The sequence below is a fragment of the Neodiprion lecontei genome, chromosome 2 (genome assembly GCF_021901455.1).
Source record: "Neodiprion lecontei isolate iyNeoLeco1 chromosome 2, iyNeoLeco1.1, whole genome shotgun sequence".
Classification (NCBI taxonomy): Eukaryota; Metazoa; Arthropoda; class Insecta; order Hymenoptera; family Diprionidae; genus Neodiprion; species Neodiprion lecontei.
In genome coordinates this window covers 8557758-8571548 of record NC_060261.1, presented here as the reverse complement: position 1 = coordinate 8571548, position 13791 = coordinate 8557758, and the positions used below count along the sequence as shown (strand labels likewise).

General features: G+C 39.6%; 2 protein-coding genes across 2 annotated transcripts; both read right to left on the bottom strand.

Annotated features, from left to right (window-relative positions):
- Positions 1-1471: 1471 nt before the first annotated feature.
- LOC107221940 (major royal jelly protein 1-like) lies at positions 1472-7885 on the bottom strand. Its single transcript, XM_046732395.1, has one exon. It carries the CDS (start codon positions 4798-4800, stop codon positions 3502-3504), a length of 1299 nt encoding a protein of 432 aa, XP_046588351.1. The 5' UTR covers positions 4801-7885; the 3' UTR covers positions 1472-3501.
- Positions 7886-8672: 787 nt separating this feature from the next.
- Positions 8673-13334, bottom strand: LOC107221939 (protein yellow). Its single transcript, XM_015661121.2, has one exon. The coding sequence runs from the start codon at positions 12904-12906 to the stop codon at positions 11605-11607; it is 1302 nt and encodes a 433-aa protein (XP_015516607.1). The 5' UTR covers positions 12907-13334; the 3' UTR covers positions 8673-11604.
- Between the last annotated feature and the right edge of the window lie 457 nt (positions 13335-13791).

The following is a 13791-nucleotide window of genomic DNA, read 5'->3' as shown; positions in this document are numbered from 1 at the left end:
AATCGTTTGTCAGAAATTTTAATCCGACGGTTGTAAAAGTTGTGTTTTCGAAATTGAAAGAAACAGCTGGGGTGCAAAATATGCGTGTATCTTCTATATTCGATTGTTTATTCGTATTATAGCATACGTATAATTACGTATAGTTTGCGTAATCGTGAACAGCAATTACTATTACATTTATAAGTACGAAGCGTATACGAAATTATAAATTAAATTGTGATCACGATCATAATCGAATTTTTATAGGATTATCTTAACTCTTGTATCTTTGACTTCACGTTTCTTATCATATAATAAATAGACATATATTAATATTTTTATAATCTGTAACTTTTATGCATAAAAATATATTAACTCTGCTTTCCCAATAAATAAATATACTATATATAATATTACGATAAGACTGATGTCAAATTTTTCTGGAATTCAAACAAAATACCCTTGCTTTTATTATTAAGAATAATTTCAATCTCAATGATCAAAGCGTTGATGCTAATTGCAAGTGATAAACATCGTGCGTTGCATACGCCTTTACGTAAACATTTACGGAATGAATATGGCCAATGAAGAAGATCAGTGTCGTATTACACGTAGACACCTTACAGAGCTTCGAGGACTGGAGCGAGTGAAATCACCAAGGACAAACCACGAGAAATAATACATTTTAATTAAAACACGAAACTCCATATATCAAATGATAAATCTCGAACCTGAATACTGAGCAATACTGAAGTTGAAAAAAAATTAATCAAAGTTAATTGTTACCAGCATAATTATAATATCTACATTGAAAGAGTCCAAAAACGACTATCGATTTTCAGATACAACGGATCATCAGCGACTCTGGATAATTATTATTACCCTCTGCATGTGCGCATCACTAAAATTGCATACCTGATTGATTGATTCGGTACTTCCGTTGCTTCCATTATTTCTTGGTAGGTATCAAACGCTCAGATTATCCACGTGTCCGACAATCTTTACTGCAGTATTTCCGATAAATCGCCCGTCCATTTGCTTAAGTAAAACGTTGTCACTTTACGCCTTTATATAGGTATATTTACCCAGGGCTGGAATTTATATATATATTATAATACGCACAAGTGTATACGTATGTACACACACACATTTACGCGGTCATGAGTCAAGTAATACGTGTATCGCATAGCTTATTTGCAGTTGTAAAACTGCGCACGAAGATTTTGCAATTCATTCAAGAGCACTCTCACGCCTGGGAATATGTTACGCCCGTACGAGCAGTGCGAATAATAGAAATTGAAATATAAGAGTAACTATTAAACTATTTCCCAGGGCCCCGCCAGCCTACTAATTATTTATACGCAACTTTTCAAACTCGGTTAAATTATACGGTACAAAAATATACTCTGCAATAATTTCCGGGACAATAAATTGAGGGTAAAAAAAAAGGTGCGCTTCATACAATGTCATCGGGTTTCCGATCTGTCTGCCCTTTTTGCGTGAGGCGTGACCCGAATCGGCAAGTTTGTCCAGGGTGTGGCCATCAAAGTAAATTTAGCTATGTTTTTTTTTTTTCTCTTCTTTTTCTTTTCATATTTCGCACGAGTCTTCTGCACGAAGCGCGAAGACTTAATGAAGTTCGGACCTGCCCGTTGTAAATTAGAGCATAAGGATGAATTGGTGGAGAGGTAAATATGTGACCATTGATGTTACACGATAGTCCAACCTTGACCTACAGATTCAATGATAACATTGATATTGAAGTCACTCGTTGCATGACCGTAAAAACTAATTGAACGATGTTTTTCGCGTGTTAAATATAAACCGCATAATTATATTCTATGTATGTACGAGTATATACACTATAATACATACATGCAACCCCAGATACAACCTTGTAGCTGGCCATGAAAGATCATAATGTTTATCCTTTTTTTCACATTTATATTTATATACGTATTGACGTTGCCTTTTTTCTGCCTCATTAGTCCGACTTGATAAAAGCATTAAGAGTTTTCTAAGTATGAATTCTCGTAACTATAAGCATATATGTTTTTACTCGTCACTCATCACGTATATTTGCGATATTTTGCGCGGGCAAAGGCTGCTGGAGCCTTGGAAGGATACAATTAAGGTGATTAGCGCGTATGTGTTCGGCTCTGTTTTTCCCTTTTTTCTTGTCACGTAGTTATATGGAATAAAAGTCATGTTCCCATCATGATTAAGTACGTGTTTGATATTGTGAATTTTGGCAATGTCATCGTTTTACCGGGCAACCGTCCAAATCGGTTGGAAACTAACAAATTTTTCTTTAAATTTCAAATCATTTCTCTTTCAGAGGATAAACTTTTTCGTTTACAATGCTTGGGCTTTTTTAGTTTCTGCACTTGTAGTTGAATAAAAAATCTGAAAAAATTAAGGCTACTGTTTCAGAGTTGGGACAATTGTAGAAAATTTTTTTAACAAAATCATAAATGGTTAGGATCAGACTTTAGTGGTATAGTGGTGGGTGTAGGATAACGGATCATTGCACACAAACGCGGCACATTGATGGAATCTGACATAAACGCACGTTTTTTAAACATCGGAATAGTTGCAGCTGCTGAACCCACGCATGAAAATGATTACTCATACCCGAAAACAGACATTTGAGTACAATTTCTTAAACCTAACAGCCTATGAAATATAGGTTCATGATAGTTACACCCAGATTTCTACATTTTTTCAATTTGTCATCACCTGCAATTAATTCTACAACATTAAAACAGAACTCTCTTTGCCACGCGCCCTATAAATCTCCCTCGGAGAAAGTAAAATAACTGTGTCAAAGCTGTCAAATCAATATTTCTTATGATACTAAGTTATCCAAATTTTTTAACGTTTACTAATTATACTTGCGCATATACTCATCCATACTATTGGTTAATATATTAGGTATACTTTAATACATGACAGGTCAAATGTACATATTATGTAAATAAATTTCAGCACGTAATATTTGTATATCATTGTTGGGAAACATTGAGTGATTTTCGTCAGGTGATGCGGACGATAGTCGCTTCTGTGAGAAGAAACTATCGTTGTTGGGTTGTTTTTTGACAAGATTTACAAGTGAGATGACAATTTTACAAAATAAACAAAGCCCACGCAACTGTAATTGAATTTTCCAAAATCTTGTGCTTGATTTGATTAAAATATCATTTGATTGTAAAAGCCCTGTCAATAAATGAATCCCGCACGAGAATCATCAACATCAATGTTATCATAAGATGATGTTCCGACTTATCGATACTGTTTGTCTATTTGCCACCGATAAACTGGAGAATCAGCGGGGACCGATTTACATGAAACCTGCGCCAAATTGTTCCTTAAATCTGCCCGAGTAACATAGGCTACATAAATTATGCAAAATGGATCCAATTAGTACTATATAATATACATAATAATAAATATTACAGCGGTACAGGAAGAATAATGAAAGCAGAGTTTTTCCGTAGCACACAATCGTGGAAAAATGATAAATCAACAAGCGACGAAGACGAGGAGAATGGCAAATGCAGTGGATATAGCGATTCGAATTTGACCAGCAGCGGCAGTGATTATTGGAAGTTCCGGCGCAGTGCCGTTGGGGAAGTACTGATAACTCTTTTGCATAACGTTACTGGACATGATTCTGTAGTTAATCTCATTTCCGTTAACCTTATTGTTCAAAAAGTTCTGAAACCTGTTGGTGACCCACCAAAGTCGACCATTTTCATGAAAAGCGAAGGTATCGGGCCACTGGAGGAGCTGATGATTCCTGTACATTTTTCTCGGCCCACTAGCGAAGATCTGATTAGCCACGGTGTCCCACATTGCGATGGCGTCGTCGGCCAAAAGACCGTAGTAAAGAACCCCGGTGTTTGACATAACCATGCCGCTGGTCTGGGAAGTTTTTCTACCCACGTCAACCACGTACTTCTGGACATTTCGTACAGAGCTGTTTTGCAAGACCTTGACCGGAATGGCGTAGAGATGAATCGAAGAGACCGACGAGTAGTAAAGCGTCCTGTTTGGTTCCGGAGGCGAAAGAGCGATGCCGTCGATGTTGATGGGCTCCTTGACGGTGGTGTCTGACACCACAAACGTTATCGCGTCGGACTCGGCCTTCATGGAATTATGAGTGACCTTGTGAGCCTTGTTGTCCTTTAGAGAGTAAACTATGATCGCGGGTTCGGGTCCACTGTCTGATATATAGGCGTACCCGCCATCCTGGTGGTCGAGAACGATGTCGTTCAGGTTGGAAGAGTTGTGAGCAGCAATCTCTTGAGAGAATTCGATATTCCTCAACACCACCCCTCCGTTCTCCAGGTCCAATATCACCAGACGTGGCGGACACTTTGTAGCCTGGTAATCGGCCATCGTCTCTGTCCGTCCAGTGTCCAGGACCCACATTCTACCCTGAGGGTCGATCTCCATGCTCTGCACTGATTGGAACGCGTTGCAATCGCCCGCCAACTGCATGTCCCAACTCGGATAAGCTTCCAGGTCCGGACTGGTGACGTTCTTGGCCTTCGTCGCAGACAATGGAATCCTCGCAAGGGTGACTGGAACTCCACTCTTCCGTCGGGGTATCGTCAGATAAATGTAATCCTTCCACAGCTTTATACCAGATATAACATTGTTTGCCGCTATATACGAGTTAGGAGAGTCTTTCACAACTTCATTGTCTGTCACCCGGTCACTGTACTTTATGACATTCCATTGGAAATTCACTTCCAACGGTGGATATTCTGTGACTACGATCGTCAGCAGACAAGCTAAGAACGTGAGCCTGATCATTTCAACTTTTGAAATGTAACGTCGCGAATGCAGGACAGAAATAAACTGTTTTTTTTTCTGTGTCTTCAGAATCGTAACGGTTCTAATCGAAGGTTATTTTCGGAAGGTCTGTAGAGGGCCGGGTTTTCCGTTCGCCGCGTTTCTCTCTTACGGAAATATGCAATACGTCGAACTGGTCAATACGATCGCCTCTTAGAACAACTTTATCAAGCCATTGCAGGCCTCACCGATTCGCACACTTTATGTTATAAGCCCAGTGGAGTACTATACGCGTGCAGGACACTATTTCCCCGAGCTTCTGAACCTCTCGTTTGAAACTTGGTCGCTTCTATAATTAACTTTGATTATATATACGTTCACGCGTTAGAATTCGTACCGTGCCAACTATTGCCTAATACAAGTCACCGGTATTCAACTTGATTGCAGATGTCGCAGGCCTGAAATCTGGAAGTGGAGGATCTGCTACGAGGTAAACGATGTCCGGCTTAAACGGCTTCCGCGGTTTAACTGGCGAAGACGCGGTACCGAAGCCTCTCTCTCTCTCTCTCTGCAGCGCCCACGTTTCCGGTCATCCCCCACCGTTTCCTTCCTACACACCCAGTGCCGATCAATGATCGACCTTTTGGAACTGCACGTGTTTCAACGATATACGTTAACCAATCCATTATCATCAAAGTTCGACAGAATATCTAGGGTCAAATCATTGGCTTTATCTTGGGTTGATGTGTAAGCAAGCACATTGAAGGTACCTATAGACCAGCGTAAAAGCTTTCATTGCACCAAGTACAACCCAGCGTTTGAAGACTTTTAACGATGAGTATCTCTTGGTTCCTTCCCAACGTTTTCTACTTTGTCCGGGGATTAAAGATTTGTGCCGTCAACTTTGAAATATAGGCCTACGTGAGAAACACTGGAGAGTCAAAAATGTTATGTTTGACAAAAAGTTCAAGCCTTATAATAATCGATGCTTTTGATATTTAAATAATGGAAAAATTTGTCATCGATTGTTGTTTGTAACGGAATATGTACTCAAGATTTGAACTTTGCAAGGTTTGAGTTCGCCTTAAATCCGCAAGCTTTTATAAAAGAACTACCAATATGACGCTGTAAGTATTACGATGAGTAAGAACTTAAGAGACGATCCATCGGCTGGAGACCGCGCGTATTATTTGATTACTCGGGAGTCGAGACGTGGACGCATCTGGCAATATTCATGTATTTATTGTTTTCTAAAGCACGATCGCGCCATGGCTAAGAGCCAAATAATTTATTTAAAAACCAGAAACTGTTTCAAGGTGAAAACCATAACCCGTAGCCCACGTATCTATAGATATGATGGCAAAAACTTGATGGGTTGGATTTATTCTAAGAGATATTCATTTCAGAATGTAAAAAACACAAACGGTTCGGTGAAAAATCTTTGATTTTTTACTGAGATAGAACCGCGCACAGTGACTGCACTATTCGTTTGTGGTACTTGTTTTGTCATTCTAATGTTAACAAAATCCGTTTAATAGTTCGTCTCGAATCCGGTATACAATATTACTGTACACTGAGCTATGTAGTTGAAAATTGGTTAAGAATATCCCAAAAAATAAATTTAGGGGGCACAAAGTCGTACTTTGAAGTTCAACTAACGATCTTGTAGAAGAAATAGGCTATTTTCTTTAAAAATTTTTGTCATATTTAGGTCCAAGTTGTTTGGTTTTGGTAACGTTTTCAGAAAAATCTGATATTTGATATTACACACCTACGTCCGTTTTTTCAAATACTTGCAAACGATTTTTTAGGCGACAGTTTGCTTTTAACGTGGTTTTAGAGTTTTTTTCCAAGTTTGACGTTTTTGGGGAAAAAATCATGTATACCTATAGGGCATTCCCTTTACGAACGGTCGTATCTACAAAACAATAATTACGTCAGCCTTAAGCAGAAAATAGGTAATTATGTACAACACGAGTTTACACAGCGTTCATGGAAATACCAGTATAACGATCCCACAAATTGGATTCGACAGATGAATAAATACAACGCAGAAATTTGATATCCATTATCACCGTACACTAAGGAGGAGTGCCAATTACAGCCTGAAAGCTCGAAACTCTCTCGCGGAGATGAGATGTAGACCAAACGTGTCGTAAAACAGTCGACTTTGGTTGCGCTAAAATTGGGTTGAATCGATTTACGACTAAACTGCCGTTTCCCGCGCTTTTCTGCGTATACACCCAGTACGTGTATAATTGGTGCGGCAATTTTACACACATTGTTGTGGCTCTTTCCGGGTGCATTATGCATCCAATTGGAAACGAATAGGCCAATGTATACGTTTCAACTACTTACTATTTACGCCCCTGGGCCAAATTTCTAATTTCTAATCATGTTTGGTATGTCATTTCACGCCTATCAGTCAATCATAACAGGGGAAAATCACAATGATTGGCACATATAATTCACTGCAGTTTTCACACTCGGAAAATTCTACATGCGCTTTACTATCACCACGCAGCTTTAAGATTTAATCTCTGCGTCTTGATTATCAGGGTGTGAATTTGAGCGTCCGAAAATAGTTAACAAACATCTCGAGCTTGATGATGCGGAAGTTCAAGTTCGTGCAAGAATAACTTCCAACTGTCCCAGCGATGGATGCCAAACTGTCTTGTTCGTGCGTAATTATACGGGCAAACGAAATCGAAGAGCCGAAACCCGAAAGTGGAAATTCACGACCCGTGGTTCCGGTGGCAAATGAATTTCGCTTTGCTACGCGCGTCCCGCATTCTGCTCCTACACTCTCCACCCATTGCATCGTTACATCATCATCGAAGAACGAGTGCCGAAGGTGTGCGCACATCCCATTCCTATCCCATTGGTCGTCGGATACGATTTACTGGTCATGGATTTTTATGAAAAACGACCCGGCCGTTGTTACGACTCGGGCACGAATTTATACAAATTACAGTACACGTAGGCACGAAATGCCAATAATTCCCCTTGCAGAGGAATTTTTTCTTTTACTCAATTTTATATTCTCGTTACTGTAATTGCCGTACTTTACGGTGGCAAAATTTTCGTCAGCGTTATTTTTACGCGTATTATAACTTAGCGGAACAGCGTTTCATCGCAACAGTCTATAATTATTCAAAGAGATAACTTTTAGCACGTAGATTGCATGAGTTTCGGGAAATAATAAGCACTGGAATGATATGAGAATGCCAGCGTGATGCAGGAGTAAAAAAAAACGATCTATAAGCACATGATCTATCTGCTTTACTTTTTTTAGACTTGAAAAACTCTAATCATCTATACATATATAATATTCATGGTAATCAAACCCAATAACAATTCGCAATGATTACGCCAATGATTAACCTTTTTTAAATCTGAAAATATCTGGCCATTATTATATTAATAATTATAAACTGTCACGGCGAGACAAGTTTCCGTTGACGATGAGTTGTAATTTTGCGTAAAAATAACAGTGACGAAAATTTTTTGAAAAATTATTTTAAATTGATTCGAGTTTCTGTACATATAAAATTATTTACAGTACGTGAATCGATTTAAAGAAATCTCGAAAACACAGAAAGAAGCTCGCGAACACGACGGCAATGAACCTGCACATGTTAATTGCAAGTAATGATGCTTACGTCTCAACGTAAACGTTGAAGTAATGAGAATGGCCGATGAAGCTCATTGCAAGTGTGGTCAGTAGACTCTTTATAGAATTCCGAGAGCTGGAGCGACGAATATTATTTAACAAGAATTAATCACGAGCAATATTATTCTTTAATTAAAAAATCAAACTTCAGATTCTATAACAAATATCATATGGTTGAATAATTAATATGTCGGGGAAAAAAAACGTTCGAACAAAGGTATAATTGGTGATTGTTTAATTGTAATATCTACATCAGAAGGTCTAAGTATAAATTAAAAAATTTCGCAAACGACCATTGATTTTCAGGTACAACGGATCACCAGTGACTGTGGATGATTATTATTACCCTCTGCACGTGCGAATCACTAAAATTGCATACCTGACCGATTCATACACTACTTACTGTTAGTAGGTATAAAATGTTCAGATTGTCCTCGTGTCCGACAATGTATGCTGCAGCATGTTCGATGAAGTCACCTGTCGATTTGCGTATATGGTAACGCCTTGTCACTTTACGCTTATACAATATTTGATATGCTGCAGCGTACGCACAAGTACGTTGGAAATTAATCTTCATACGCATCATTTGCGTGTTTGCGTGGCCACGAGTCAAGTAGCACGCGTATCGAACGTACAGCTTCTGTTTAATATAAGGTACGTATGTCGTATAGTCGGTGTACGTTATTATGGAGCCGAGTTGCGTACTGTTGTAAAATACTGGCAGAGGTCTTGAATGAATTATTCAAGAGCACATTCATCATTCCTGAGAAATTTAATACCCGCACAAGCTGTGCAAATCATAACAAAGAAAATAAAAGAGTCACTAGTCAACTTCGTCCCAGGTGATTACGAAAATTTTTTGACTCACTTTTCGATTAACGTCTAATCCCATGCATCTGACCAAGCTAATTCCGATGAGTTACTACTCGTTGAATCTAATCTGAGGTGTGTTTCACCGAAGCATTTGAGGTTTCGATATCATTCGAAACCATTTCGTAATATTCGAAATCACGTTGAAATCAATAATATTAAAATAAAATTCTAGATTAATAATCGTAAATTTAATCATTGGTAGTTATGGGAACTAATTTAGGATTACAGGCATCTCTTTTTGAACTTGAATATCTCTCGTAACCGTTCTATAAAATGTAAATAATCACTAAACACTTAATGACGGTGTCAATTTTTGCTCCGGTGAAACAGGCCTTGATCTAATCGTAAATCGAAGCAATTATTTGAGTGTAGATATAACATGAAAGGTGTGAAAATTTACATTTTACTCGTGTATTGCACACCAAGGGTGAAAGCGTAATGAAGTTAGACCTGTTAGTTGTAAATTAGACCGTAAGGATGAATTGGTGAACGAGTAACGACGTTGAAATATTGGTTACATCATATATAGACCAACCTTGACCCAACGGTTTCAACAATAAAACTGAATCAAGTGTCTCCTTGGTCATAACAAAGAATGAAATAATGTTTTTCATGGATCGAATAAATCGCATAATTACATAACACGCACAATTCCAGATTCAAGAACGTTACGGCTGGCCATGAAACATTACGCGGTCACTTTTTCACACACCTATCCACGCTTTGAGGGAATCAAGGCTATTATCAGCGAGTCGATGTTCCTAACTACGAACAAATAATATACCTATATATTCGTTTATCACATACATTTGTGTAAATTTATGTAGGCTTAAGTAGATGTGTTGGAAGAATATATAATTGGGTGATTAGCGCGTGCGAATTGTGCGTTAGTTTCGTTTTTTTTCATTTTCTTTTTCATGTGATTGACTACAATAAATACGTTTCCAATATAATCGTTTGATTTCTCAAATGCTAGCAATATCGTCGTGATTTGTGGTGCGCGGATGATTTTCTATTTCCTTCTTCGTATAATTTAAATATATACAGCTTTTCTGTGTTAACATATGTATCGTAAGCTTATTCTTATATAATTATATTGACAAGGTGCTAAGTTGGGACGAAACGTTCTCTTTTCGCCAGTCGTTTGAAAAACTTGTGCCAAAAAGAAAAAAATAGAACTCGGGAGATTGTCGTTTGGGTCTAATTTTAAAAGGTCACCGTCGAAATTCGACATTGTTCTATTTAAACAGCATGGGAAAGACACCGGTTTTTTTTTTTTATTATTATAACGTACTGAAATCAGCCGCATTTAACGATACGACGTTGATAATGGAAGCATTTTGTGGAGAAATTTTCGAAATGAGCTTTTAAAATTGGGTTCAAGAGACATCCTATAGAGAGGATGTTTGGCCGTATACAACAAGTTTTCCAATCGAACTACCCTACATATTTAAGATAAGATACATGTATATGTGACAGACTTTTTCTTATACTTTTACTAAAATATTATAGTATAATATTATTCGTTTTTCCTGCGAACTATTATGCTACGTAGCGTGGTTACATAAAGCAACAGGTAGTTATAACGAGGTTTCCGCACATGGTAGCATACGTGTACAACTAGCGGGTTATCCTAAATATATGTGGAAACAAATGGAGTAATACGTGAGCGCAGCATATCGACGGAATGTAACATAGATGCATGCTCTGATAGATTGGAATTGGTCGTGACAGCTGAATCCGCATCCAATCGGTAACTAATACTGGAAAACTGACTTTTAGGTAAAGCACTTACATGACAGTTTCACAACACAATTTTCGATACCGATAACTTGTATAAAATACTACAATTATAACTGCAGGTCGCAGCTAGAGAGTGCGAGTGAACGACTATCGGGCTTCGTCATATCGGAAAAGAACTCTAAATTATAATATTTCCAACTCCATGTCATCCCAATTTGATCAACTAGGAGCTGTCAAAATACTTTGTGACGGTGTACCAATTATTGGTACAAAGTCGGGCAAATCGTAAGTGAGACGATACTGGATTCGTGCTTTTTAATACCCGTTTATATTTGCGAACGAGCATATTGTAAGTATAATTTTCTGACGTAGGTTCATCGGTGTCGTATAATTTTAGTATACTAGGTATAATTAATGTATAACATGTACAATATATATAATATAACATACATATACGTAATACGATATTATAGTTGAGTAGGAATATTAACGTCCGCAGTGTTTTTTCGTCGCACGGAATTGTTTAACGGAAAAAATTAACACGCTAGAAAGACGAGAAGGATGGTAAATACGGTGGACATCGCGATTCGAATTTGACCAGCAGCGGCAGTGATAACTGGAAGTTCCGGAGCCGTGTTGTTGGGTAAGTACTGATAACTCCTCTGCATAGCGTTACTGGATATGATTCTGTAGTTATACTGAGTTACATCGACCTTATTGTTCAAAAAGTTCTGAAGACTGTTGACGACGCACCAAAGTCGAGCCTTTTCGTCGAAACCAAAAGTGTCGGGCCACTGGGTGAGAAGATGATCCCTGGAGATGGTTCTCCGTCCGGTAGCGAAGGGCTGACTTGTCGAAGTGTTCCACATTGCGATGGCGTCGTCGGCCAAAAGACCGTAGTAAAGAACACCGGTGTTTGACATGACCATACCGTCGCTCTGTGAAATTTTGTTTCCCAGATCTACGACGTAATTTTGAACGTCGATTATCGAGCTGTTTTGCAAGACCTCGACGGGAATGGAGTAGAGATTGAACGAAGACAGCGGCGAGTAGTAAAGCGTCCTGTTTGGTCCCGGGGGCGAAAGAGCGATGCCGTCGACGTTGACGGACTGGATGACGTTTGTGCCTGCGACCACAAACCTCACCGCATCGGGTTGGGCCTTCATGGTCTCGTGGGTGACCTTCCGAGCCTTGTCGTCCTTCAGGGAGTAAACTATGATCGCGGGTTCGAGTCCGCTGTCCGATATGTAGGCGTAGCCGCCGTTCTGATGGTCGAGAACGATGTCGTTTAAGTAGGAAGAGTTGTGGCGAGCGACATCGTCGGGGAATTTGAATTCCTTCAAAACCACACCTCCGTTATCCAGGTCTAATATAACCAGACGTGGCGGACACTTGGCAGTCGGATGTTCGCCCATCGTCTCGGTTCGTCCCGTGTCCAGGACCCACATTCTACCCTGAGGGTCGATCTCCATGCTCTGCACTGATTGGAACGCGTTGCAATCGCCCGGCAACTGCATGTCCCAGCTCGGATAAGCGTCCAGCTTCGGCTTGGTGATGTTCAAGCCTCTCTCGTCCTTCACCGGAGTTGACGGTGTCCTTGCAAGGGTGACTGGAACCCCGCTCTTCCACCGAGGTATCGTCAGGTACATGTTATCCTTCCACAACTTAATACCAGCGATTGGGTTGTTCTCCGGTATGTAGTGGTAACGAGCGTCCTTTTCGGAGTATTCCGGCGGCCAGTTGTAACTTATGGTCTTCCATTGGAAGATAACTGAGAACGGCGCGTGTGCGACGACAAACGTTGTCGTTAGACAAGCGAGCAACGCGAGCCTGAGCATTTTATCTATCGAAATGCAGGACCGACTCAAGTTGTCTTTTCTTATTCTTCTGAACAGATTTACACTATACACGATCAATGCACGTTACGGAATAATTTTACCAAGACACCGCAGGCCTAACCCACCTCTTCACTCCGTATTATAACTCGAGTCGATATGTAAACCCGCACAGGACACTTGTTTCTTGCCCTTCTCGAACCTCTCGATCTTGTAACTTGGTCCTTTCTACGGTTAAATTCAATTCTGATTATCTATAACCTCGCACGGGAAAACTCGTACCGTGTCTCAACTATTATCTAATGCATATCACCGGCACTGAGTTTGATTGCAGATGTAGGACGACCAAAATCTGCAGGTGAAGGGATAGCTGCGAGCTAAGCGATGTCCGGCGCAAGTGGCTTCCGCGGTTCAACTGAGAAAGACCCGGTACCGAGACCTCCGTTCTCTGCAACATCGTTTCTCACATGTCCCCCCACCGTTTTCTTTCTCATACGCAGTTGCAATCGAGGGTTAGCTTTGGGAACCGAACATGTTACAAGGCATAGGTATACCTCCACGTATACATCACTGCCTGATTCGACAAAATATCCGTGACAAAATTATTGACTTAATCTTAAGGTGAGGTGTGAGCAATCATATACGAGGTACCTGAACCATAAAACCATTCATTGCACGAAGTACGTCTTTCGGCATTAACGTCTTCAATCTCGATAATTGCCCAGTTAATTTGTGACCCTGTCGCTATCAAGTGATTGGAGGTGAAATTGTATAAAAGTGAAGGTCATTTAAGATGACTTTTTTGCTGACAAGTAGTGACGATTTTTCGTTGCCTTAGATTATTTACAGCCGGTTTTGAGTCGATTTATAGTTCACTTTGTGTTGCTT